Source organism: Dysidea avara, chromosome 8 (genome assembly GCF_963678975.1).
Source record: "Dysidea avara chromosome 8, odDysAvar1.4, whole genome shotgun sequence".
NCBI lineage: Eukaryota > Metazoa > Porifera > Demospongiae > Dictyoceratida > Dysideidae > Dysidea > Dysidea avara.
In genome coordinates this window covers 8,136,223-8,160,961 of record NC_089279.1, presented here as the reverse complement: position 1 = coordinate 8,160,961, position 24,739 = coordinate 8,136,223, and the positions used below count along the sequence as shown (strand labels likewise).

At 38.4% G+C, this 24,739-nt stretch overlaps 1 protein-coding gene across 1 annotated transcript; it reads left to right on the top strand.

Moving 5' to 3' along the window:
• Positions 1 to 1,891: 1,891 nt before the first annotated feature.
• Positions 1,892 to 13,491, top strand: LOC136264278 (uncharacterized). The gene is made up of 3 exons (XM_066058984.1): positions 1,892 to 2,445; positions 4,030 to 4,125; positions 13,014 to 13,491. The coding sequence occupies exons 1-3, from the start codon at positions 2,052 to 2,054 to the stop codon at positions 13,361 to 13,363; spliced, it is 840 nt and encodes a 279-aa protein (XP_065915056.1). The 5' UTR covers positions 1,892 to 2,051; the 3' UTR covers positions 13,364 to 13,491.
• Positions 13,492 to 24,739: the final 11,248 nt, after the last annotated feature.

The following is a 24,739-nucleotide window of genomic DNA, read 5'->3' as shown; positions in this document are numbered from 1 at the left end:
CTCTCTACAGGTGATTTGTTTGCAGCTGAACTCTCTTACATGGTGGTTTCTTTGTAGCTGAACTCTCTACAAAGTGACTTCTTCTAGCTGATCTATCTACAGGATGACTTGTTTCTAACTGAACTCTCTACAGTGTGATCTGTTCATAGCGGAACTTTCTACTGGGTGATTTGTTTGCAGCTAAACTCTTTGCATGATTGTTTCTTTGTAACTGAACTCTCTACAAGGTGACTTCTTCTAGCTGATCTCTCTACAGGGTGACTTGTTTCTAGATGAACTCTCTACAGGGTGACTTGCATGTAGCTGAATTGTCTATCAGATTAACTGTTTGTAGCTGAATTCCGTACAGAATATCTTGCAATGTAATAGAATTCTATAGTTATAAACGTAGCTAAATGCTCTATTAGGGTGACTGTTCTATTAGAGTATCTCGATCTTGCATTTGCTATACACGTAGTTTCCTTTCGAATCATAACTCAGTGGTTTGTAATCCAATTCTTCTGTACTACTGCAAAGACTTTCTATGATGATTATTCCAGCTACATACTGATTTTTAGCTCATTGCTGTAAGTGGTTTGCCTGGTAGACGTGAAAACTAATAGTTTTTTATTCAGTCTTACTAATAGTATTTTATTCAGTCTTAGACTGAATAAAAAACTATTAGTTTTCACAATATTCATAAAGATCGATCGCATAATTATGACACAGGTTGGGTTTTGTGTCATATCTCCATGGTCTTTATCTCAATTCTTTTCAAACCACAAAAAAGGCACTCCTACAATGGTTACTCCATCTACATATCAATTTTCAACTCATTCCTCCAAGGGGTTTACCCTGTAGGCGTGACAGACCTTCAACCTTATTTTACGCACATAATCAGTCATAACTCCGTGACTGTTCATCGGATTCCTACCAAAGTTGGTACTGCGATCCGCCTTAATGAGCCCTTCAAGTGTACCAAAGTTCAGCCCAATTGGAGTAAGCATTCATGTTTTATGGCAGATTTTGCGAAGTGTGCGAAATGAAGAAGAAAAAACGAAGAAATTAAAACGAAATTTTGTTCGCTCGTATCTCGGAAATGGCTGGACCGATTTTCTTTAAATTTGGTATGTAGACTCCCATAACTGGCCGGCACGGCTGTAGCATATTTGGTTCCAATTGGATAAGGGATCACAGAGCTACATAGGTGTGAAAATTGCATTTTCTTTCTTCCTGTTAATATACTCACGGTGTGGCGCGCCGGCTTCTTGGGCCGCACAACACACTATCGTGTGTCTTGATACAGGGAGCTTCAGAATTTTGACATTGGATCAAATCCCTTTTCAATGCAGAAAAATTCTTGGTGACTTAATCCTTCAGTAATATGTAACCAAGAGCATGCAGTTCAGATAAAGAATGCACTATAGCTACCTCAACCCTGTGCCACTGATTTTTATTAATGTAGTCCAACCAAGAGTAAATCTTGCTTTAACCATAAAGAGATTCTTGAACAGTTTAATCTGTCAATTCAAGTTACTTATATAATCCTAAATAGCTATAAATTAATTTAAAACAAAAACAACTTGGATTCATTGAGTTTGTACACGTGTTAAGATCATTGGTTCCATCTATGAGTAAGCTTGATATGCATATGTATAACTCACATGCAAACATACATTCATGCATACACACACATGCTACAAATAGCTAAATATTTATTGAGTACTAGCACATTAACACTAGAGAGTATGTACTTGAATTAGTAAATCCATGAGCACTACTCACATGTGCACACACACACACACACACACACACACACACACACACACACACACACACACACACACACACACACACACACACACACACACACACACACACACACACACACACACACACACACACACACACACACACACACATACTCATGCATACGTAAAATTTGAAGTCCTTCTGTGGCTATTTTTTGGATGGATGGTGTCGCTTATGACACCTTGTATTATAACCAACTTTACTTCTGATCTTGTCTCTTAAATTTGCATTGGTGAATTTTGTTATGCTATGTGTCTCATATGCATTACTTCCTTGTAACAGTTACAGACTGTCCTCAAGAAGCACTGTTGAACGAACATGTCATTGACACAGTTTGTGCTACTGGTAAATGGAAAGAATTGGGACAACAGTTACTAAGTGAAAATGATATAGATGTATTAGAAGCAAACGAGAGTGATGATGTCAAGAAAAAATGTTCCAAAATGTTTAAACAATGGCTTGATACTCAACACACAGCAAATTGGAGTCAGTTAATTCAAGCATTACACCAAATCAAACTATCCAATCTAGCAGATAAACTCAATAGTATGTTACTTCTTAGGGAGACACAGGATGGAGTAAACAACACAGAAATACAAAACGTATTGGAAAATATTCTAGTTCATAATGAGCCAGCAGATGATGTCATTAATGGTAAATTTTGTGTCTAGTGAGTACTTTACAAACTACTACATTCAGTCTTTGTTATGTGGAACAAAGTTGAATCAGCATATTAGTTTGTTTTCACACTGATTTTGTAAACACGTGCAATGAATTGAGACTTTAAAAGAGGAGCTTAACTCTGTAGGCATGATTGTAGACTATACCTGCAGTAATGTGATAGCAAATATTATATCACTTCTTGCAACTTTTAGTGTTGGATCTCACCATTAAACCTTAGCATAGTATAGCTTAATATCATAATTATTTTAGAGATGGTTAACATGCTCAAAAGCACAGAAGGAAAAAGAAAGCAAAGTGCTTGTAAATTATAAATAAAACATACACAATTCTGATTAATTATTTTGACCAAAAAGTGGCTCATTTGGTGTTTCATGAAAATCTTCAAACCCACTAGATCTACCACTGAGACTAATATATTCGTGGTTTTGGCATGCACCACAAACTGGTGCATGGATGTACAGCTGGCACCAATTTGTAAAAACACATACTTTCACTTCGTACATCAGAAACAAGAGAATAATACACTGAAATATAGGAATTAAATGTCTCTCAGTATACGTATTTGCAGGTTTAGATGCACGCTTCACTACTTTTTAGGGGTTTTTTTTATTCAAGTGTAGGGATTAAGTTAAGCATTCATTAGTATAATACTTTTTAGTTGTTCCCTTGTTTCACTACTTTTTTTTCTTTGCCAACTTAATAGTCCTAATGTTCCTTCTACTTGTTTGCTTACTTTTATAGCATAATGACTACTAAACTCACTCATACCGCATCAAAAGAAAGCAAGGTACCAGACATGCCATACATTTTGCATCTGAACAAGCACCCCAACAACCAATTACTGAAAAGTGAAGTGGCCATTACTCTTTGTTTTCAGCTGTGTTCTGCCCATATTACACAGCATTACAAAGTATGAGAAGCACCTGTGCAATCAATCCAGTTGCAGACCCTTCCTCAAGCATGCTGATCAACTTTAGATTATAAGCATGCAGCGGAGAGGAGCACTTATAGTCTAAAATCGATAAGTGTGCTTGAGGAAAGGTCTGAGTGATGAGACTAACATGAAGTACATGTCAGTAAATAGAACTGGGACACATTGAAGGTCAAAGGGAAGTCCATGATGTGTGTATTGTATGTACTGCAATTAGTGAAAGGCAGCATCTTGGGATGAACCAATGTCAAGCAGTGAAGAGATTAAGCCTGTAGCCTCATCTACTGTGTCGAGTTATGCTTGGCTGAAAGCATCAGTTAGTTAGTTGGTCAGTTAGTCAGCTTAAAATTCTGTTAAATAGAAAATTTCTAAAATTTAGTAGAAGTTGAAAGGTTTAGGGTCACTCTGAAGACATTTATGGGCTTGGCTATGCCTAACCAACACTGACAAACTGTTATGAGGCTGTTTTTTGAGGAACATCGTTGACAAGAAAACCCAAACTACCATTATTCCTAATACAGTACTACCATACTGTATGATACTGCTGTGTATAAAATACAGTCATTTAAGATGCTGAAGTAATAATTTTCATAGAATATGAGTCTATATATACCATTTTGTAGATGATGTATCATCAGATTCTACCAAGACAGAGACCAGCTCGCACCACACGGAAGAAGAGACAGGAGAGTGGGCACCCACAGAAGAAACGGGAGATAGTAAGTACTTAATTATTGAATAATAAATCACCATTCACAGTTAAAACTGCTTTAACTTACAAACCATAAATATCAAGACACACGATAGTGTGTCGTGCGGCCCAAGAAGCCGGCGCACCACACTGTGGGTATATTGACAGGAAGAAAGAAAATGTCATTTTCACACCTTTGTATCTCGGTGATACCTTATCTGATTGGAACCAAATTTGCTGCAGAGTTGCCCGCTAGCTAGGGGAGTCCACATTCCAAATTTGAAGGAAATCGCTCAATCCATTTCCGAGTTACAAGCAGCCAAAGTTTCGGAGTTTTTTCTTCGGTTTTTTTTTCTTTCTTTTTCTTCTTCGTGTTTTCGTACACTCGCAAAAATTGCTATAAAATGCAAATGCTTACTCCGATCGCCTTGAAAGTTGGCACACAGTAAGGCAGTCCAAAGGCAAATTCTAGCATCAAATTCTGATGAACGGTTAAGGATTTATAACCAATTATTCCCATAAAACAAGATCGATTTGTTGTCACGCCTACAGGGTAAACCGCTTCATGGAATGAGTAGACAATCGTTTTGTGGATAGATCAACCATCTTTTGGTGGTTTGAAAGCAATCGAAATAAAGATCATGGAGATATGCCATGAAACTGAAGGTGTGTAACAATTGTGTGATCGAGATTCGTGAATAAAAATACAGATACAAAAAGAAGTGAAATCTAATCCAAAACAGCCAAGCTGTAAAAAAAGGAGTGCAACCCTCAAAAAGGCTATAGTGAAAAAAGATGTGAAATCCAAGGTGGCAGCCAAGAAATGGTTGTGATGGTAGGTTAATGGTAAAAATTTTAATAACGACAATTCAGGTGAATTTTGTGCCAAGACCAAGTGGCACCAAATTCACCTGAATTGTCGTTATTAAAACTTTTACCATTAACCTATCATCACAGCCATTTCTTGGCTGCCACCTTGGATTTCATATCTTTTTTCACCATAGCCTTTTTGAGGGTTGCACTCCTTTTTTTACAGCTTGGCTGTTTTGGATTAAATATCACTTTACAATACAAAAATTGGCTAGGGCAAAACCACACTTAAAATATTGTAACTTATCAGACTGGTACTGTTTATAATAATAAGTATAAGGAAAAATTAGGAATTTTAAGTTCACTCAGGGATCATAGAAATAAAAAATAAGGAGACAAGGTAGGTTGCCTACACCTGCAGATGTGCAGGTCACTGCAAAGCATTATTAATAATACTATTGGACATTTTTAATCCCTATTTCAGCCTATACCCATGACTGAATTGGGGATCAAATGTTCACTAGTATATCTGCAGGTGTAGGCGACCTCCCTTGTCCCCTTACTTTTTATTTCTATGATCCCTAATCGAACTTAAAATTCCTAATTCCGTGCTTATGACAACCCACCAAGCACACCAGGTACTGTTAGTGGAGAAGACAATTGTTATTAAACTGTATGAGGTATTTCTGCTGGCAAACCATTAAATGGCCCTGTTGTTCATTATTTTGATAAAGTCAAAAGGTCAGAAATGTACGGAAATGTATTTAGAAAGGTGGAAAAATGTGAAAATTTACTTGGAAATGTGGAAATTTGCATGCACAATGTTGAAATTTTGTTAATGAGATTTAGAGTGAAGGAGGACCTCAGATTTAAGGTATACAAAAGTAGCAACATGCCACTATCTAACCTACATAATCTGTCTCCTTACTGTTTCTCTTCGTTGGTAGTACCGATATTACTTCACGAATCATCTACGTTGCTTATTATCAATCATCAAAAAGTGTGCAATGATGTAATGTTACCCACAATGGTGTGCAAGGGACCAGTTATGCCTGTTCCTGGCATAATCATTACAGGATAAGTGCAGGGACTACCGAAACATTTGACCAAAGCTACAGAGCACGTAGAAAGTAAAGCTACAGGCATTTATAATTGATTCCACCATATGATGGTTGTGGCAGTGTGTGGGTAAATACATAGATTGTGTGGTAAGTTAGTATAGATATACAATTCAAAGAGAATGGTTTAGGTATTATGAAGCATTGAGGCAACTAAGGCAGCTGCCATATGTAAAAACTTCTCTATAAGCACATGTATGAAGTCAAATCAGATCTTAATCTATCTTAGCTAAGCATTATGGTCTATGCATATCTGCATGCACCGTAGATTATTCAGAGCAGAAGAACAAAAGTTATGTGGTGGAGAAAATCCACAGAATTGCTTAGGATTTGAGATACTCCAATAGAACAGTCACACTATCTTTTATTAAATGTAAATTGTGCCTCACCTACTTAGGCTATTCCCTTACATTATTATAGTTGTAGAGAAAAAGTTTAAATCAGCTAACCTGTGATCTTAACTCCATTAAACCATCTATCACAGTCTGATGGTTGTATATGCATGTTATAGTTAAAGCACCGCTGCACGTGTGTAGCACAGGCCGCTCGGAGTCCACTAACTCGTGAAGGTACAGTAAATGATATATCTCACAACAACAACAAAATCAGTCACACACTAACTCTGTCTACAAAAGGATGTCCTAGAGTTACAAGTGTTTATTAGTGGCATGCAAGTTGTTAATACCTATACAAAGATCTGTTAGTTACAACATTACTGTAGTGCATAATATTATAGTAATCACAGTATTACACATGTCCCCTCCTTGTAAGTACATGTCCCATGTCAAGGAACCCCATCTTGATAGCGAAGTGGCTTACGTCGATTTCTGCGTTGCGGGTATCTTCTCAAGTTATTTCTGTCCTCACTTTGTGGGTACAGCAGTACTTCTGGTGCCTCAACTTCCTCTTCCTCATAGTCATCTACCAGTTGTAGGACAGTTCCTGGAGGTGTGTTGATGCTGTCTTCTTCTATTGTATTTTGCACTTGACTATCTTGGGTTCCACTGCCAGGTTGGCTTCTATCTCGCATTTGCTGAGGACATGGTTTCAAACGTTCAAAGTTCACTACTTGGCGTCTTCTACTGCCCGTGTCCTGAATGCGGTATACCAGATCTGAGATCCTCTTTATGATTCTATACGGGCCAGTCCATGGGCAGTGTAGTTTCTTTGCTTTATGTTTTCCTACCACTGGGGTAAGTAACCAAACCAGATCTCCCTTTTCATATGGTTCACCGTGTACCTTTTTGTCATAGTGTTCTTTCTGTCTGCAGGCAGCCCCTAGGGAGTGCTTTCGTGCAAGTTGATAACTTTGCTCTAATGACTGGCGGAGTGTGCTCACATACTCTAATGGGGTGACTGGAGGAGTGTTGGGATTCCCATAAATGATGTCAAGTGGTATCTTTGCTTTCCTTCCATACATCATATAGAAAGGGGAATACCCAGTGGAAACATGCTCGCTTGTGTTATATGCAAAACACACCTTTGCTAAGTGGCTTTCCCAGTCCTCACCCTGTTCATCTGTAACTGTAGCCAACATAGCCAGAATAGTTCTGTTGAGCCTCTCCACAAGGCCATCACCCTGTGGGTGGTAGGCTGTGGTGTGTGTCTTGTTGATTTTTAACAGCTTGCTTACTTCCTTTACCAAGGTGGACTCAAATTGTGCCCCTTTGTCTGTATGCAGCTGTTCGGGGATCCCAAATCGACAGAACATGTTATCAACCAGCCTATTAGCTATTGTTTTGGCCTCTTGGTTGGGAATTGCATAGGCCTCAGCCCATCGTGTAAAATAGTCGGAGACTACTAGGATGTACCGGTTGCCATTGCTATTTCTAGGGAATGGACCAACAATATCTGCGGCCACCATTTGCATGGGGTATCCACATCTGATGTTTTGTAGTGGGCCTCTGTGCTTCTGGGTTGGTCCTTTCTTTGCAGCGCAGTGTGGGCAGTTCTGGCACCATTCTTTGGAGCTTTGAAAGTAACCTGGCCAATAGAACCGTTCTTGCAGTTTCTTAAATGTCCTGTCTTCGCCCAGGTGCCCACCCATCCTTCCTCCATGTATTTCCTGTAAAACTGAGGCCTGGTGGTCCTTGGGGACTACTAATTGGAAGTGTAGTTGACCCTGGCCAGCCTTCTCAAACTTTCTGTATAGAACACCATGTTGGAGCACTAGCTGGTCCCACTGTTGTGTGAGCTGGGTTACTTCTCTACGATGTCCCTTGAGAGTGTCAGCTATAGGTTTACAACCTGCTTCTTTAGCCTGTAGCACTGGCCCAATGATGTCATCTTGTGACTGTGCTGTTTGCAGATCGATGTCTGTAGTTGACCGCTCCCTCTCAGCTATACTGGTTGCTGCCACCTGATGTGTTCCTTCATTGCCACAGTGTGACTCAAGTCGGTGGCATTGGTTGCACGGCCGACGTGACAGAGAATCGGCATTTGAGTGGCGTTTTCCAGGGCGATGCACAATTTCGAAGTGATATTCTTGCAGTTGCTCAATCCAGCGTGCTAATTGGCCCTCTGGTTCCTTGAAATTCTGCAACCATGTTAATGATCCATGGTCAGTTCGAAGCACAAATGGATTACCAAGTAGGTAGGGACGGAAGTGCTGGATGAATTTCACTGCTGCCAGCAGTTCTTTCCTCGTGACGCAATACTTCCTCTCTGACTTACTTAAGGTACGGCTGGCATAGGCAACTACAACCTCCTTCCCTTCATGCTGCTGGGAGAGCACAGCACCAATACCATCATAGCTAGCGTCCGTGTCCAGAATGAACGGCTTGGCAAAGTCTGGGTAAGACAGGACTGGTGATGTAGTTAATCGGTGTTTCAACACTGCAAACGCTTCGGAGCATTCTTTAGTCCATTGGAATTGACGTCCCCTTTCTGTCAGTCTATAGAGTGGCTTTGCTATAACTGCAAAGTTGCGGACAAAACGGCGGTAATATGAAGCCAACCCTAAGAATTGTTGCACCTCTTTCACTGAGTTAGGTGCTGGCCATTTTGATACCTTGTCTGTTTTTGTAGGATCAGTTGCCACTCCATGTCTTGATACCACATGCCCTAAATAGAGAACTTCATCTCTACATAGGGTGCATTTATTAGGCTTAAGCCGCAAGTTGGCTTCTCGTAAGCGTTGCAGAACTATTCCAAGGTTTTTGAGATGTTCGTTGAATGTTCTTCCCACAATTATAATGTCATCGAGATACACCAAGCATTTGGACCACTGTACTCCTGCTAACACCACATTCATTAGCCTTTGGAAAGTGGCAGGTGCATTACAAAGACCGAAGGGCATTACTTTAAATTCGAAAAGCCCTTCGTGAGTAGTAAAAGCTGTCTTTTCTCTGTCCTTTTCATCCATCTCGACTTGCCAGTAGCCACTTAACATATCCAAGGTACTAAACCATTGGGATCCGCTGAGTGTATCCAATGTATCATCAATACGGGGTAGAGGAAAAGCGTCCTTTGTAGTAACTGCATTCACCTTGCGATAATCCACGCAGAAACGCACTGTGCCATCCTTTTTCTTTACTAATACAACTGGGGACGCCCACGGGCTTTTAGAAGGTTGGATAACACCTTTTGACAACATACTACTCAGCAAATTTCGCACCGTTTCCTTATGGTAAGGTGGCGCCCTTCTTGGTGGCTGGCGGATTAGTGAAGCATCACCCACGGAGATTGTATGTTTTAGCACGTCAGTCCTCCCCAAGTCATCTTCATTAGCTGTAAAGACATCTGCATACCCTAGAAGAGCGTTATATAATTCATGCTGCTGCTCTGTGGTAAGTGAATCTCCACTCTTGGTCACCAAATCCCACAGGAGCTCTTGTTTGTGAAGAGGGATCTCATCCTCATCTGTGGAGGAGACATGGCTATCTGAGTCTGGTTTCACGCTCGAAATATTAACTTTATCATCCAGGGGAGAAGCCTTACCAATCTTGCTACCCTTGTAAAGTGTAACAGCCTCTGTTGAGAAATTTGCTATTCTCATTGGGATGGTTGTATGGTGTCCATCGCTGACTGGTGTCACTACGGAGGAAGCTACTACTATAGGACTTTCTCTTGGCAATGCTTCCACTAGCCATGTAGGCGCACTGTTAGTAGGGCTGGACGTCACTGTCATCACTTCTAGCTCGCTCAGTGGTGGGAGTTCTACTGTCCTTTGCAGTGCAACTGTGATTGTGGATACACCAGAGTCCGGTTGTAGCTGCTCGTTCATCTTACTTTGCAGTGGTATGGCACGTCCGTGCATGTGTAGTATTCGTTGCTCCGTATTGATGACGCACTGGTGTTTTTCCAAAAAGTCGAGCCCAAGTATCGCTTGCATGTTTAATCCTCGCGCCACCAAAATGTCGGTGCTGACTACTTGGCCTGGAAGTATGATGTCTATGGTTGCCACTCCCTGTACTACGATGGGGCTGCCTTCTACGCCTACTAACTGGCTTCCTCCCCAAGGTTGTAGCGCGGTTGCTTCGCCACTGTTGTTCACCGATAGCTGCTTCCACGTTTCATTATTAAGCAAGCTCACAGAAGCACCCGTATCTAACATGAAACTAACACGTACCTTCGAAACAATACCAACAATATGGTACGCTTTGGCGGGGTTCACCGCCAACAAATTAATGACGTCATTGTTACACACAGTACTAAGTGAAAATTCTACATTACTATCTATGCTATAGTTATCTATATCAGGTTTATGGGTCAATTCAGAGCCCTCGTGTGCCTGACCCTTAGCACTGAGGGCTGCTAGTTTCCCGACGTACGGCCGGTAGCACACCCCCTAGCATAATGGCCTTCCACTCCACATTTCCTGCATATGATTGGCTGCCGTGGACCTGTTGCTTCTTGCTTCTTGGATGTGTTCGCGGTCGGTGGCAGGTACGGGAGAGAACTTTTGTCGCGACTTTTGTATTCCACATGAGAGGCGATTGTATTCTCAAGATGCTCCATCCTCAATGATAGGGATTTCAACAACTCCACTACAGCGTCCTGTTTTGCTTGGATCGTTGCGATAGAAGCATGGTTTCCGTCTTTTATGTTGGCGTCCACGTTATCAGATGATGACGTCACTGCTGCAACTTTGAGGCCAGGTGTTAATGAGAGATGAGTCTCCGCCTCCAGCGTATACGTTACGGCTTCATTCAAATTTTTTGGACGTCGTTGGCGAACTGATAAGGCGATCGTTGGCTTGTCAATAAGGCTGAGAAATCGGCTTAGTGACAGTTGCTCCCTTGCCTTATCATCCAGATCAGGGAAAGCTCTGTCTGCTAGGCTATGGAGGTTGTCCGCCAAGTCACCCCACGATTCTTTGTCCAGATGTTTCCTGGCATGAAATTCGGCAGCATAGAGATCTTGCTTACAGCTGGGTTCAAACCGCTCACGGAGAGCTATTTTGGCGTTTTCATAAGTGGACTTGGCGTCTTGATTGAGACGTTCCCACGCAGTCTGGGCTTTTCCCGTCAGCCGGACTTGTAACCAGAGGAGCTTTGTTCCTTCATTCCACCCGTTTATCTGCGCCACGCTGTCGAAGTGGGCAATCCATTGGTCCCAGCGGGTACTCTGATCCCCATTATAAGCTTCAGGCATTATAAGTGGACGACTAACAGGGTTACGAGTACCTTCTTGATCTTGGGCACCATCGCCAGTGACGACGCTATTAGATCCAGTAGACATTCCGGTGGTTCAAGTACAGTTGATTAGTGATTTTCTACAAGAAACAGTACGGCGAGAACAGTAGAACTTAGCAGGTGAAATGGCTGACCTCAACAGGTACCGTTATCAAACTATCTGTCACGGTACCACAACGTTTAAGCTTAGTGGTTGATCTGGTCAGCCAGTAGTGTCGACTACGCCAGTTGTAGCACAGGCCGCTCGGAGTCCACTAACTCGTGAAGGTACAGTAAATGATATATCTCACAACAACAACAAAATCAGTCACACACTAACTCTGTCTACAAAAGGATGTCCTAGAGTTACAAGTGTTTATTAGTGGCATGCAAGTTGTTAATACCTATACAAAGATCTGTTAGTTACAACATTACTGTAGTGCATAATATTATAGTAATCACAGTATTACACGTGTACAGAAAATACAGCATGAGGGGCATGTCAAGAGGTTAATATAGCACAAGGTGAAGCCAGTGCTGTGTTTGCCTCAAGGCACCCCCAAGTGTTTTTTTGTACACACAAGCATAGGCAGTCTTTAAATGATAATTATATTGTACTTTCTGGCCGTCTTGCTCAGAGCGATTTTCTCTAGTACTCAAACCACTGTGATTTTTGATTATCAGGATATCAGTAAGTGTTTATATAATCTATTTCTAGTCGTAGAATGAACTAATAGGATTAGTTTGGCCGGTTTTAGTGATTTACAATGTCACGCATACAATCAATCGTGCTGTCTTAGTGGAGTCATGTTTCAATAGCTTCGTGATCAGACGATCAGTAAGTTTATAATTGTAGCCATAAAACAAACTGGTAGGATTAGTTTGGCTGGTTTTAGCGATTTACAGTGTTGTCATGCACATGCTGTATTTATTTTAATTTACATGTATTTATTTATTTATTTATTAAGGCTTTACAGCACAAGTGCTGAAGGTCTGTAGGACACCTGGTCCTACAGCCTGTTTAGAGTTGTTACATAAAGTGTGTTTGAAAAATATTTACAGTGTCACAAGCGTGCTGTCCCAGTGGGTTGTTTTTGCAACATAAATTCTCTACACAACCATACTGTATTTGCCCAAGTGTGCTGTATTTGCCCAATTAAGTGCATAACTGTAGTGTATTTTCCCAATTAGCTACATAACTGTTCTGTATGATTCATACAGTACAGTTATGTAGCTAATTAGTACTGTATGAACAGTACGGTAAGTAGCATCGCTTTGATCCTCCCAAGCAGAGTACAATATATGTAGCTAAAGTTGTTTGCATAACTATAAAATATCACCATTATTATAATACTGTTGTCTCTACTATACAGCTCAGTTAGTAACTACATACCATCTACCACTACAATCACAAAAGGGTGAACAAAATATTGCAATTCAGCAAGAAGCTACTTCACCTCGAGAAGAAACTTCTGAGATTGTCATTTCATCCTCTAGTTATTTTACAGCATACGCAGGTCCATCAGGCAATGTGCCTGCTCCACTTATGGATCATGAATCATATTCACGAGAATTTTTCCAAGAAGAAGGATCAGATCCACTGCAAGAAACTGAAACTTTGCACCATCAAACACAATATTCACAAAATACATACTATTCTGCTCGTAGTGAAATGGTAGTAGAAGAAAAGTTTGAACTGCACTCATACAATGTAGTTGCATAAGTCTTTGTAAGTAGTTTAGTGAATGTGTATATATGCTGTATTGTTATTGTTTGTTCAATTGCTTGAAAAGTCTTCAGACAACTGCATGTGTAACTATGCACTTGTACAGCAGTGAATTTTTTTAATGAGATGTAGACTATGTATGGATTGGAGTATACACTAAATGCATTATGTTACCAGTGTCCACTATACACAATTACTGATGATTGTTGGTAAACTTCATCAACTCCAAAACATTTGTACACTTTCTAATGTTGATTGATCGCTCACATGAAAACTGTAACATAAGCAACAACGCATGGTGAAAAATTATGAAAACGCACAAATATTAGAGTGGGCATACTCCTAGACAATTTCAGATTTTTGTGTTTATTAATAATACACCTGTACACAGCTTGAATGGCTTAATATTAAGTCAAGAATTGGCAATGGATGGTTGTACCATTCGTACTAGTAATAGCATGGGTAGCAGTGAAATTTGGGATAAATACCACGAGTGTTGTATTGGAAATGGTAAATTTTGCTACCCATGCTATTCCCAGTTAATACCATACTCGCTGCATATACGCATGCTGTGCATTAGCGTTGCTATGTACGCAATTTGTCACTATGTACTAAACACGTGTCAACACTAATTGTTAACATAAATTCTAGCCAATGAAATTGCAATTACAACTTTTTCACTGCTACCAGTGAAATACGGGATAAATTTCACTGTTACTATTGAGACTTTTGTATGGGCACTGAAACAGGTATGGTATTATCACTAAAATATTACACTACAGGAGACTGCATAGCTTTGCACTCCTATGGTGATGACTAAAACAGGGTCACCATGAATGATATTTTAAAAACCTAACTAAATGGGTAATTGGTTTTCAACAATTAAAAGTCAGGTGCATAGCTACTTGACTAGTTTCTGGAGGCTTTAGAACCCAGTCCCCTGCAGCAGATATATATTTTTATTTACAATAGCTATGTACACAATAGCTATGTACCTCAGATTCCATTTAAAATCTTCAAATTATGCCAACTTAATACTTTTTAAAATGTCAATGGTAAATCAGCTGGTGGTCTGTCATTCCTATGGAGCATGTAGCTACCATGCAAGTAGATTGATTTAGTGAAGTAAAAAATGCAGGTATCTTAGAGCATGATTATTATAGTAGCAAGAGTTACCAGACGCTGTAGACAGAACCTTCTATACAATAGAATCTCTGAATTTATTTTCTGTAATAATAGAGATCCTGTTTAGAGGTAAAAATGTATGGAGTGTTGGGACCAACATTTTTCTCCTTATTATGGAGGTTTCTTTTATCTCAGAAAGTGATCTAGAAGCCCCATAAACTTTCATGCAGTAATACCTATAAGCAGAGCTAACCATTTAAAGTATATAGGTATATAGTGCTGATATAAAATTAGCCATACAACCAGTCAGCCACAAGGGATTGCTGATACATGTATATACATTAAGAAGCCCAGAGCTGAGGGTGTACATTTGAATAAACAATAAAAAGCTATGCCTAATGATATCTTTACTAAGCTATATGGAAGGAGATAACGTAAATAAAATTTTTGACAAAAAAGTTAATTATGATTTAAATTATATCCATGCTCAAACAAACATAACATAAATTTGCGGATGGCATCATTGTATATTTTCCAGTGCTTTTTGGCAGTCCTGCATGATTATAGTATTGCACACAGCCAGCCTTATCATTAGGTTGCGTAGGGGCCCCAAAAATTCCAGCTAAAGGGTGGACCTTAAGATCACATGTTACAATGCTATTCATTCAGGAAATTGTCTCTCCAGTCCTTCTCACCTACCTCAACTGCATCTGACAGGAACAAAAGGCCTCTTCTGTCAGACCAGTTATTATGCAAATGAAATTCTTTGAGCAAAGGACCAACACCATCCAGATGATTTAATTTTTCAAAGTTTTCGACACTGGCATATACATTAAGCTAGTACCAGACACTGTCCAGACTACAGTTACAAACATGGCTTACCAGTAGAACCCAGAGTTTTTGTGAAAGGAGAAGACATCTAAGAACTTGAATGTCTTGTCCAGTGTTCCACAAAGCACGGTTCTAGGACCGTTAATGTTATCAACAAAATAAGCAGGCACTGGAATTAGTTCATCATTGTCTATTTGCTCTTGATTGTATTTTATAAAAGCAACCAAAGACCACAACTATTCACAACAAAGGACTATATACAGTACCCTAAAGGAATTCTCCTATGCATATCACCAGGATTTTAATTTGTTATGATCACATATGACTGATGGATTTAGAAATTTACCTATCATATAATGTTGATTTGTATATATGTATGCTTGTAATTACCTGCATGAGCTAAGGTTGTACAGTTGCACCCCCCGAGTTACATTATGCCACATATAGCTGTCTTTCTCAGTAAAAATCTAAATCCAAAATAAACAATACTTAAGTTTTCTCAGGGGTGGACAGACCTTAAAGATTATAATACTCAATGATCAGTATAATTATATAGAACAGTTAAAAACAAAGCTTAAGGGGTTAGGAGGGTGGAAACGTCAGATAATATGACTGTAGCTATATAGATCTTAAATGTACAATAGTATATATAAGAACCCATGTATTATTATAAGTAAGAAATTTATAATCGCCACAAAATGATCATGAGTACATGTTATTTGTCTCCACTAACAAAGATGTCTATAGCACCGATTAATCAATTAAGGAAGTCAAGAAATTTGATGTATATAATTACACATTGTATTTAAAATTCATATTTTCGTGATGATTATATGAAGAAACAACTAGAAATTCAAAAAAATAAATGTAGGCTTGCCAGCACAACATAAAAAACTAAGATTATAATGTGCATTATTAATGAGTACGTGAACATATTATACAGTTTTTGATAATACATGCTGAGGCTGAATCAAATTATAGTTGGGCTGTAGCTAATATATGTAATAACTGTCTTGTAAAGTGTATTTGTCAGCTCTATCATGTAAGTCAAAAAGTCCTTTTTGTTTCTTAATACCAATACGACACTCGTTCAGTGTTGCATGGCTACACTAATTTTGATACATATATATACAGTAGCTACATCCTGTGATATCAGTTTCCAGTTAAGTATATTCAAAATTGTGAAAAAATAACATCTTTGAACACATTCAAATTCTCTGTATCACCAGTAAGTATCACTGTGCAACATATGTAGAATCATGAATGTTTCTATATTTTAGACCATTTTTGATTTGAAGAGTCCAGAGTCAGGTTTGCCTCAATAGCTCTGCATATTTGACCTACTATTACAATTACATACTCCCTTTGGCTTGCTACGGCACTCCTATGACCTCCAATATTTACCAGTATATAGGCATATGTATCTATCTGGTGGTATAACTTTTTTTTGATTCAAACCATTTACCTCCTTTAATATGGCATTGTAGTATATACATTATTCATTGTGTATACTGGTTCAGAAGCTTAGTGATCTTGTTCCATGATCTGCTAAATGGCTAACACATAATGCATAGAAATACTGATGAATCCACACATCACCCAAACAATTATTAGTGATCAGTTATCATAGAGAATACCTAGTAACAATCAACTTTGCAACTACACTCAGCCTAGCTAAGAAACTAATGCTGAATCCCACAATGTACATGTAATGCTGGCTGTGTGTCACTCGATATAACAAGTATGAACTGGTTGGGCATCAAAGCCATGAGCAAACTGTGTTCCCATGATATTTCCTGGGAAATATGAGAGTTAAACCCTTAGAAGTACCTTTGAGCACCCACGACCCATGCTAGAGTGGTATATATACATAGAATAAACCCTACATTCATACCAAACTGTACATAATGGCTGTCATTTATAAGCTAGCCTGCTAATTTTTAAAGAATGAATTGTGTTATCATATTCTAACTATATGAAGTTGCATACCTATGTACATCAATCTTTAAAAATTTGCTTGCATGGTAAAATGTATTATGCAATGCCAAGCTGCCACATCAGCTATAGTTTAATGCAGTAGATGAGCTGTAGTCTGTAATATTCACTATATCAAATGGAATAGCTGATCTTTAAAGGAACAATCGAGATTATCCTGGAATGTAAAATGTAAGCAGAATGGTGTATGATGTACTGACCCTATATGTAACTGCTCACTTATTTTAATGCAAACTACTGTAGCAGGACATTCATGCACTGATTTGGCAGATAACTGACATTTTAGTTTCTCTTACATGATTACTAGTGCTTGAGTTTGTGATGGTTGAGTCACCATCATGTAGAATAGTAGTCGATAGTTTTGATAGTGAGTATTGATTGTGGCAGGAAGTGATCAAAGTTTCCTCTATAGCTTTAGTGTTATTTTAATGTACACTCCATAAAAATATTGTTGTATCTGAGTGATGCAAATGAGGTGTATATAGCTCAGTGCCAAATTTGATTCTAATGGATCTTGTTGAATAGTAACTAAGGTAATGATATTGCAAGAAGCTATTGTTTGCTTGAATTTCAAACTCAACCAACAAAATTGATAAAACAGTTCAACACACTTGATTTAAGGAGCTATATAGGCCATTAGGTTACTAATATATTAGGGCTGAAACAAATACTAATACTCGGTGAATACTCATTAAGGAATACTGTATAAATGGTAATGACTTGAAAAGTATTACATGCTTATATATTATACATACATATATTCAGATGTTGTGTGACTAGTGTCATCTGTTAATACGTAAACACTTCTGGTACTCCAAGCTTCCCAAGCACCTTCCAAAGAGCTTCACATGGTACTGAATCGTAAGCCTTTCAACAAATATGAGAAGCTGCTTTGTCTGATGTTGCTTCTGCTTGCTAGCTGCTTTTATAAGTTGTATAGCATGTTGAATATGTAAAATATAAACATGTTTTTGATTTAGAGGGAGATGAAAGAGTGCATCATCATTTGGCTAATAATCCAAACATCTGGTGAACCAGGAAAGGATGATTATATGTAGTTTCTATGATAGGTGTGTTTGTGTGTGTGTGTTTGTGTGTATGTGTGTGTGAAGCAACATAGCCAAATGGCTATATAGATCATCTGCCTGGTAATAGAAAGGTTCCCGGTATGTTGCTTGGTTACCCCAAGTAATTGGTGTTGTTGCTTTTTCCTTGAGTAAGAAATTTTACTCCAGTCTACCCAGCTGTTTAAATGCAGACCTGGTTGCCTGATGTCAACCGGGGAAGCAGCCCGTAACATCAGTGTGAAGCAGAAACCACACGTGCGTATGTCTCAATGAAAAAATATATCCTCATCCCCAGGTACTTTATATAATAAATGAGCACAGAAATATCTATTATGTACAGGGCCTAACTAAATTTCACAAACCTACAGGTATATACTACTTCAGACTCCTAAATCAGTCAACTACTTCATATGAAATGATTACTCTCACTGTAACTACTTTTGATACCAGCAACTGACAGTATTCTGTAATATTAATGTTTAACTTGTATTCAGGGGACTGCGTCCAATCACCTCCTCCAAAAACTGGCTTGATGAGAAATGAGTTGATTTCATCACTTTCGATATTCTTAACAGCTCCATGTACCACTATAAAATTCACTAATGCATCTTTGTAACAGTTGGCCTTCAGCTTGTAGTACAGACTGCAAGGCTCAGTTCCTTCACTGCTTTTAATATTCAGGATTAGCTTGCAATCAAGAGAGCCAATTACAAATTTCTCACTAATATACTCCCCACCATCATTATGTATCGCATTAACGTCTGCAAAAAAAAAAAAAAAAAAAAAAAAGCAAAAAAAAAAGCAAAAGGTTACTGTTGTACAAGTAGAAGAAAAATTTTGCCTGATTAGAGATCATAGCCATAAAAAGTAGTGAAACAAGGGAGGTCACCTACACCTGCAGATATACTAATAGACATCTAATCCCTACTTCAGTCTATACCCATGACTGAATTAGAGATGTACACTAGTAAATATCTGCAAGTGTAGGTGACCTCCCTTGTTTCACTACCTTTTATGGCTATGATCCTGAAAATTCTCATTTTTTCGTTCTACTTTTTTGTTTAACACAATTATGACTAATGAACCCAAGAATGATGCCAGGCATGCTATTAAATTAATTTTGCACCTGAATGTGCATCCAGCAAACTATCAATTATTACTGAAAAGTGAAATCCACTGTACTTCATTTTCGTTTTCAGCTATGTTCAGCCCATTACACAATGTTAACAACAAAGAACACTAGGAGAAGGACCTCTGCAATCAATTCAGCCACAGTGGAAAACTTGGACAATTCCCGTTATGTATATAGATAGGGTCCGCAATATGAAAAATCTACTATGGAATGTTTATTGTAGTAAACCATTGCTAGATCCACTAGATGCACGAGCTTCAAATCTTTACTAGATCACCCTAAAACACACCATTGCATTGCAAAGTATCCCAAAACAACTGAAAAAGCACAAAACCTTTCATTTTCAATTGAGCTAGGTGGAGTTCCTAGTGAGCCGCTAGTATACTACTACTTCAACATCACAGAAACATTGACTGTTACTACTACTAAATGTTTGGACCATCATTTTATTCCTTTATCATCATTCTAAAAAAAAACTTAGGTGACCAGTGTGGCATCAAAAGTACTGGGAAAAGGACTTTGGCACCATTGAGAGAATCCCATGGAATGATGAAAATTTTGCTGCTCGTCACCCAGATGGTGAGAAGTTTTAGATCCTTTCCAGACTAACAGCATAGATAGACTATGCATTGAACTTTAGAGCACATCTCTATGAGAAAGAGTTGTTTTTTTTCTTTTCTTGAATGGTAGGACAGTTTAAATCTAAAATTTTGTGTTTGTTTACTGATTTTTAAAAGAAAGCAAACCTGTGCTGGGAAGTCAGTGAATTATCTGTGTGCATTTAACTACAATAACTCAGGATATGATCTAGCTAGCTAAGTAACAAATTTTATCGGTCTTTTGTGTGAGCAGCACAAAATGTAAAATAAAGTTTGCATATCATGAGATACTGAAATCAATATTTCTTTGAAGACAACAACATGCCTCTGGTTTCATGGTGGATCTAGCAAGGGGATACTACAATGAACATCCTACAATGATAGGGGAATTGATTCATTTTTTGTATTGCAGACCCTAAGGTAGGGAAGCCATTACACTGTGCTACCGCAAATTGGCACTTTTCGCTGGCAGCAAAGATAAATGGGACACAAAGGATGACACAGGTAAATCCATGAAGCATGCATTGTATGTACGGTGCAGGGGCGGATCCAGGGGGGGGGGCTTTGGGGCCTGAAGCCCCCCCCCTTCATATTTAGGCTTTACTTGATCAATATGCTGAGTATTATAATGAAATTTTGTCTTAGCATAATTATATGATCACTAATAATACAAATACTCATAAAACCACCTTATAAACATTTTTCCAAGGTATTATCAGTGGATTTATGCTAAAGTTTATGCAACAAGGACCCGGATCAGCATTGGAGGTGTACAAGATTGAGATACTCTAATAGAGCAGTCAGCTAACTACTCTAATAGAACATTCACTGGAAACATGTAGTTGGTTCTGTTATGGAATTTTTTCAAATCTGCCTGCACCTATACATACAATGAAGTGCATTGATTTGTTTAAAGGGCTTCATTCATCTACTTGTGTAGTTAATATGTATGACAATACTCAATTCAGGTACACAATTTCCATTGAAAATGCTCTCAGATTCAATCTTGTATTGTTCAAATTTCAAAATTTTCCACTTTCAACATATTATTATTCTAACATGCACCTATTCAGTGTTGTGCAATTGTGAGAGGGGTGCATCATGTACTTGGTTGCCTGTACCTACCCAAACTTTTCCATTAGCAAAATACTTCAGAGAGCCATACCTATAATCTAAAGGCAGTATATAAAATATCTACAGGCAGAAAATATTATGAATTTTATGTGGAAATGTCTCCAAATTGCAGTATTTTAGCATCTATTTTTCAAAATTTTCCTGGGGGGGGGGGGCATGCCCCCAGACCCCCCTAGTTCCAGCATGCTTCACATGCTGGGAAGTGTGCTTTGCACACCTCTACCCAAGAGATTAGTACCTTGAGTTAGCCCCCCCCTTTTATAAATCCTAGATCCGCCCCTGCGGTGGTATACCAAAAGGCACTAGTCAGGCTGAAGTGACATCTAACAGTGAACAAATCAGGTCTATAACCTTAGCGGTTGTTGATTTACACTTGTCTGAAGACATCAGGCAGGCTGGCAGTTAGTTACTCAGTCAGTAGAAAATTCTGCTAACTAAAAAAAATTAATTCCATAGCAACTTATCGGAAGCATTTTTGATTGCTCTGTAGACACTTTTGGGCTTGCTTATATCTCACCGATACTGCCAAGGCGCCATGAAGGTATTGTGGGGCTGTTTATTTGGGCTGACTTTTTAGCCAAAAAAGCCCACCAAACCTTTAATATACAGTACAGTACTACTGTACTGTATATGATAACCATAAATGTAGCTACCTATTTTTAAACCATCTAGCTACTACAAGAATACTAATCACAATAAACTACTGTTGCAATTTCATACCTTTAATACAGGTGCCATCTTTACGAATAAACTCCATCACTTTGTCACTTTTAGTTGCTTGCCTTGTTTGTAAACAAGTTATCATTTCATCTGGTGATTTTGTAAGGAATTCACATCTAGCTTCATGTTGTGGTAGTGAGCTCCACCTGCCTTGCTACTCACAACCAACAAGGCAATACTTACACTTGCAAACCCTATATGTAAAAAGTAGAATAAATTTCACAAATATTATGAGAAACATACTCAATGTATAGGTCAGAAAAATATAGCTAAGGTTTAATATGCGAAGTACACTGTGACTTATGAGTTATTTCTGTTGTTTATATAAACACTACAAATACTGAGTGACCCTCTTAGTTCTAAAGCATGAACGTTGCCCTACAATAAATGTAAAAAAATTGCAAGAAGCTAAAATAGCAGTTACTAAAACTTCTTTGTAACAGAAAAGGACTTGTGGTTTTTGGCATTATACAACCATAATAGATGACTAGTTGTCTCTGTCCAACTTACATTGTGTTTAAAATCAAAGGTAGTAAGTTTGGGAAGCAAAATTAACATCACAATGTCACTATTTACCTTTCACTACAACTTTTTGCTTGGTGCTCTGTCAATTGACCCCTTTTGACTTCTTGATGGCATACTGGGCACTCTGTCATTAATATGGCCAGTACTGATTCAGCAACCAGACTTCTCACATGGATATCATCTATGTCCTCCCTACAAACAGGACATACTGCAATAATGTCCTCTAACAAGGCATCTGCTAGCAACTTTGTGTGACAGAAAGTGCACATCAGATGCCCATTAGAACACTAAAAGGGGATGCAAAGAAGCAGATTACAAATGAATTACAACAATATACCCTAATTATTGTGATTAATTATTTCTTCCCGAGGGGTCCGACACTTCGTGAAATCTGGTACGCTCCCTGCAGTAGGAATCATAAATCAAGCCTCTAACCTCTGTGTTTCTCTGTAAATTGGAGAAGATTTTCCATAAGCTATAGCTTGTGTGGGTGAAAATCTGCAGAAATCAACCTGGAAATCAGAAATCAAGGTAGAAATCGGAAATCTCATACGCTTATTCCGAAGTGTTGGACCCCTCGTTTCTTCCTGCAATGCAAACATACAAAAACTCTACATACGTATACAATCCTTGTCACCTGCATAACTGAAGACGATGGGAGGTCAAGACACACCACACAACACAGCATGCTTTTTAGCTGAGTCACCAAGGAAACTGTTTCTTAGTAAATGTCACTTCAGGTTCTTCAGAAGTTCTTCTTGAATTCTTTTTTTGTTGGCTTTTTTGTAACTTCTGTCTCTTTTCAATTGTAGTTTCAGGTTCTTCAGAGGTTCTTCTTGATTTCCTTCTTTGCTGACTGTCTTCCATGGTGTGTATTTCAATACTCTAAATAGATCAGTGAGTACCACTGATTTATACGTGTGAAGTTATTGACATTTCACACCAACAATGTTAATGCCTCAACAACATACACTAATTGTGCAACAATTAATCAATGTTAATAATGAAGAGTATGTAGCTATCACTGCAAGGTGTTCCCATAGCCAAGAGGATTTAATACCCTTTTGGAGTAACTATTACTAGTCTAAAGTAATCATGCATTACTCTTTAAAGAGGTTTATGTTACATAATCCTTCAAGGTATTTGCGATTGTAATTGTGTTTTTAAACATCTCATGATCGTTTTTCTCTGCCAAAGGTAAGGAAGGGAGACCATCACCTGAAATGCTAATTTAATCCCTAGTTTAGCCATGCTGATAAAGGCTACAATAGGGAATACATTTACATTTCAGGTGATGGTTACCCTTGTTTGTGCACCTTTTATTGAAATCAATACTTTGGAAATGCTTATTTTTTACATTTTTTATATCATAATTTACTCACCCTAACCAATACTGCCAAGACACAATGAAGGTATTACAGTGGACTCCCTATTATCTAGAGATATATAACCAATTCAATATTTCTGATTTCCATCTGATCTATTCTAACATACTTATTACCGATCTACCAATGTTGTATACTGATCTGACATCAACGATAACCAACATGTATTATAATTTATGAAGACTGATCTGCTACAGGTAGCTCTTAGAGTTTAACTACATACAGCTTATAGGACAAATTGTAAGCTCAGTAATTACCAAGTATTGTTACTGGAGTCAGTACCAATAGTGGTGTGACCTCAATCACACAACATAGACAATAAGGGACACACAAACATTTTAGCAATCTCCTACTAAGATTTGCCTGGAAAACTCCATGTTTGAATGGCTTTGTAAGCTGATGTAGCACAATATTCAAGTGGTTCATTTCTGTGCAGAAATATTCAGTGATGGCTAAATTCAAAGCAAATGTAGCAAACATGTGCACGTGATAATATGGCTTCTTGTGCTGTGGCCAACACAGAAGATAGCATTTTAGTCTATACTACCAAAATGGAGAAGAGAAATGATAAAGTGTTCTTGAAGACATTGGACTAGGCATAGCTATCTGAAAAGATCAGAATCGAATTGGTGTTTATATACAACAATCAGTTGTAACGATTTTGTTTAACTCGTTTAAGTTGGCTGCTGGTCCAATACTAGGTCAGTAGATCGGTACATCTCTACCATTTGGGCCCTATTCTGCCCTAAATGCATTCAGATAATTATAAAGTTCAAATAAATAACTCCATTTATTTATACATACAGAACCCTGATCAATTACTCTAATAGAATGCACACTATATGACAAACTACTCTAAT

Bases quoted from the DNA above. Each gene is read 5' to 3' on its own strand.
- LOC136264278 (XM_066058984.1), top strand. From the start codon at position 2,052: ATGCATTACTTCCTTGTAACAGTTACAGACTGTCCTCAAGAAGCACTG. The intron at 2,446-4,029 runs GTAAATTTTGTG...ACCATTTTGTAG, and splicing joins AGCAGATGATGTCATTAATG to ATGATGTATCATCAGATTCT. The intron at 4,126-13,013 runs GTAAGTACTTAA...TCTACTATACAG, and splicing joins CACAGAAGAAACGGGAGATA to CTCAGTTAGTAACTACATAC.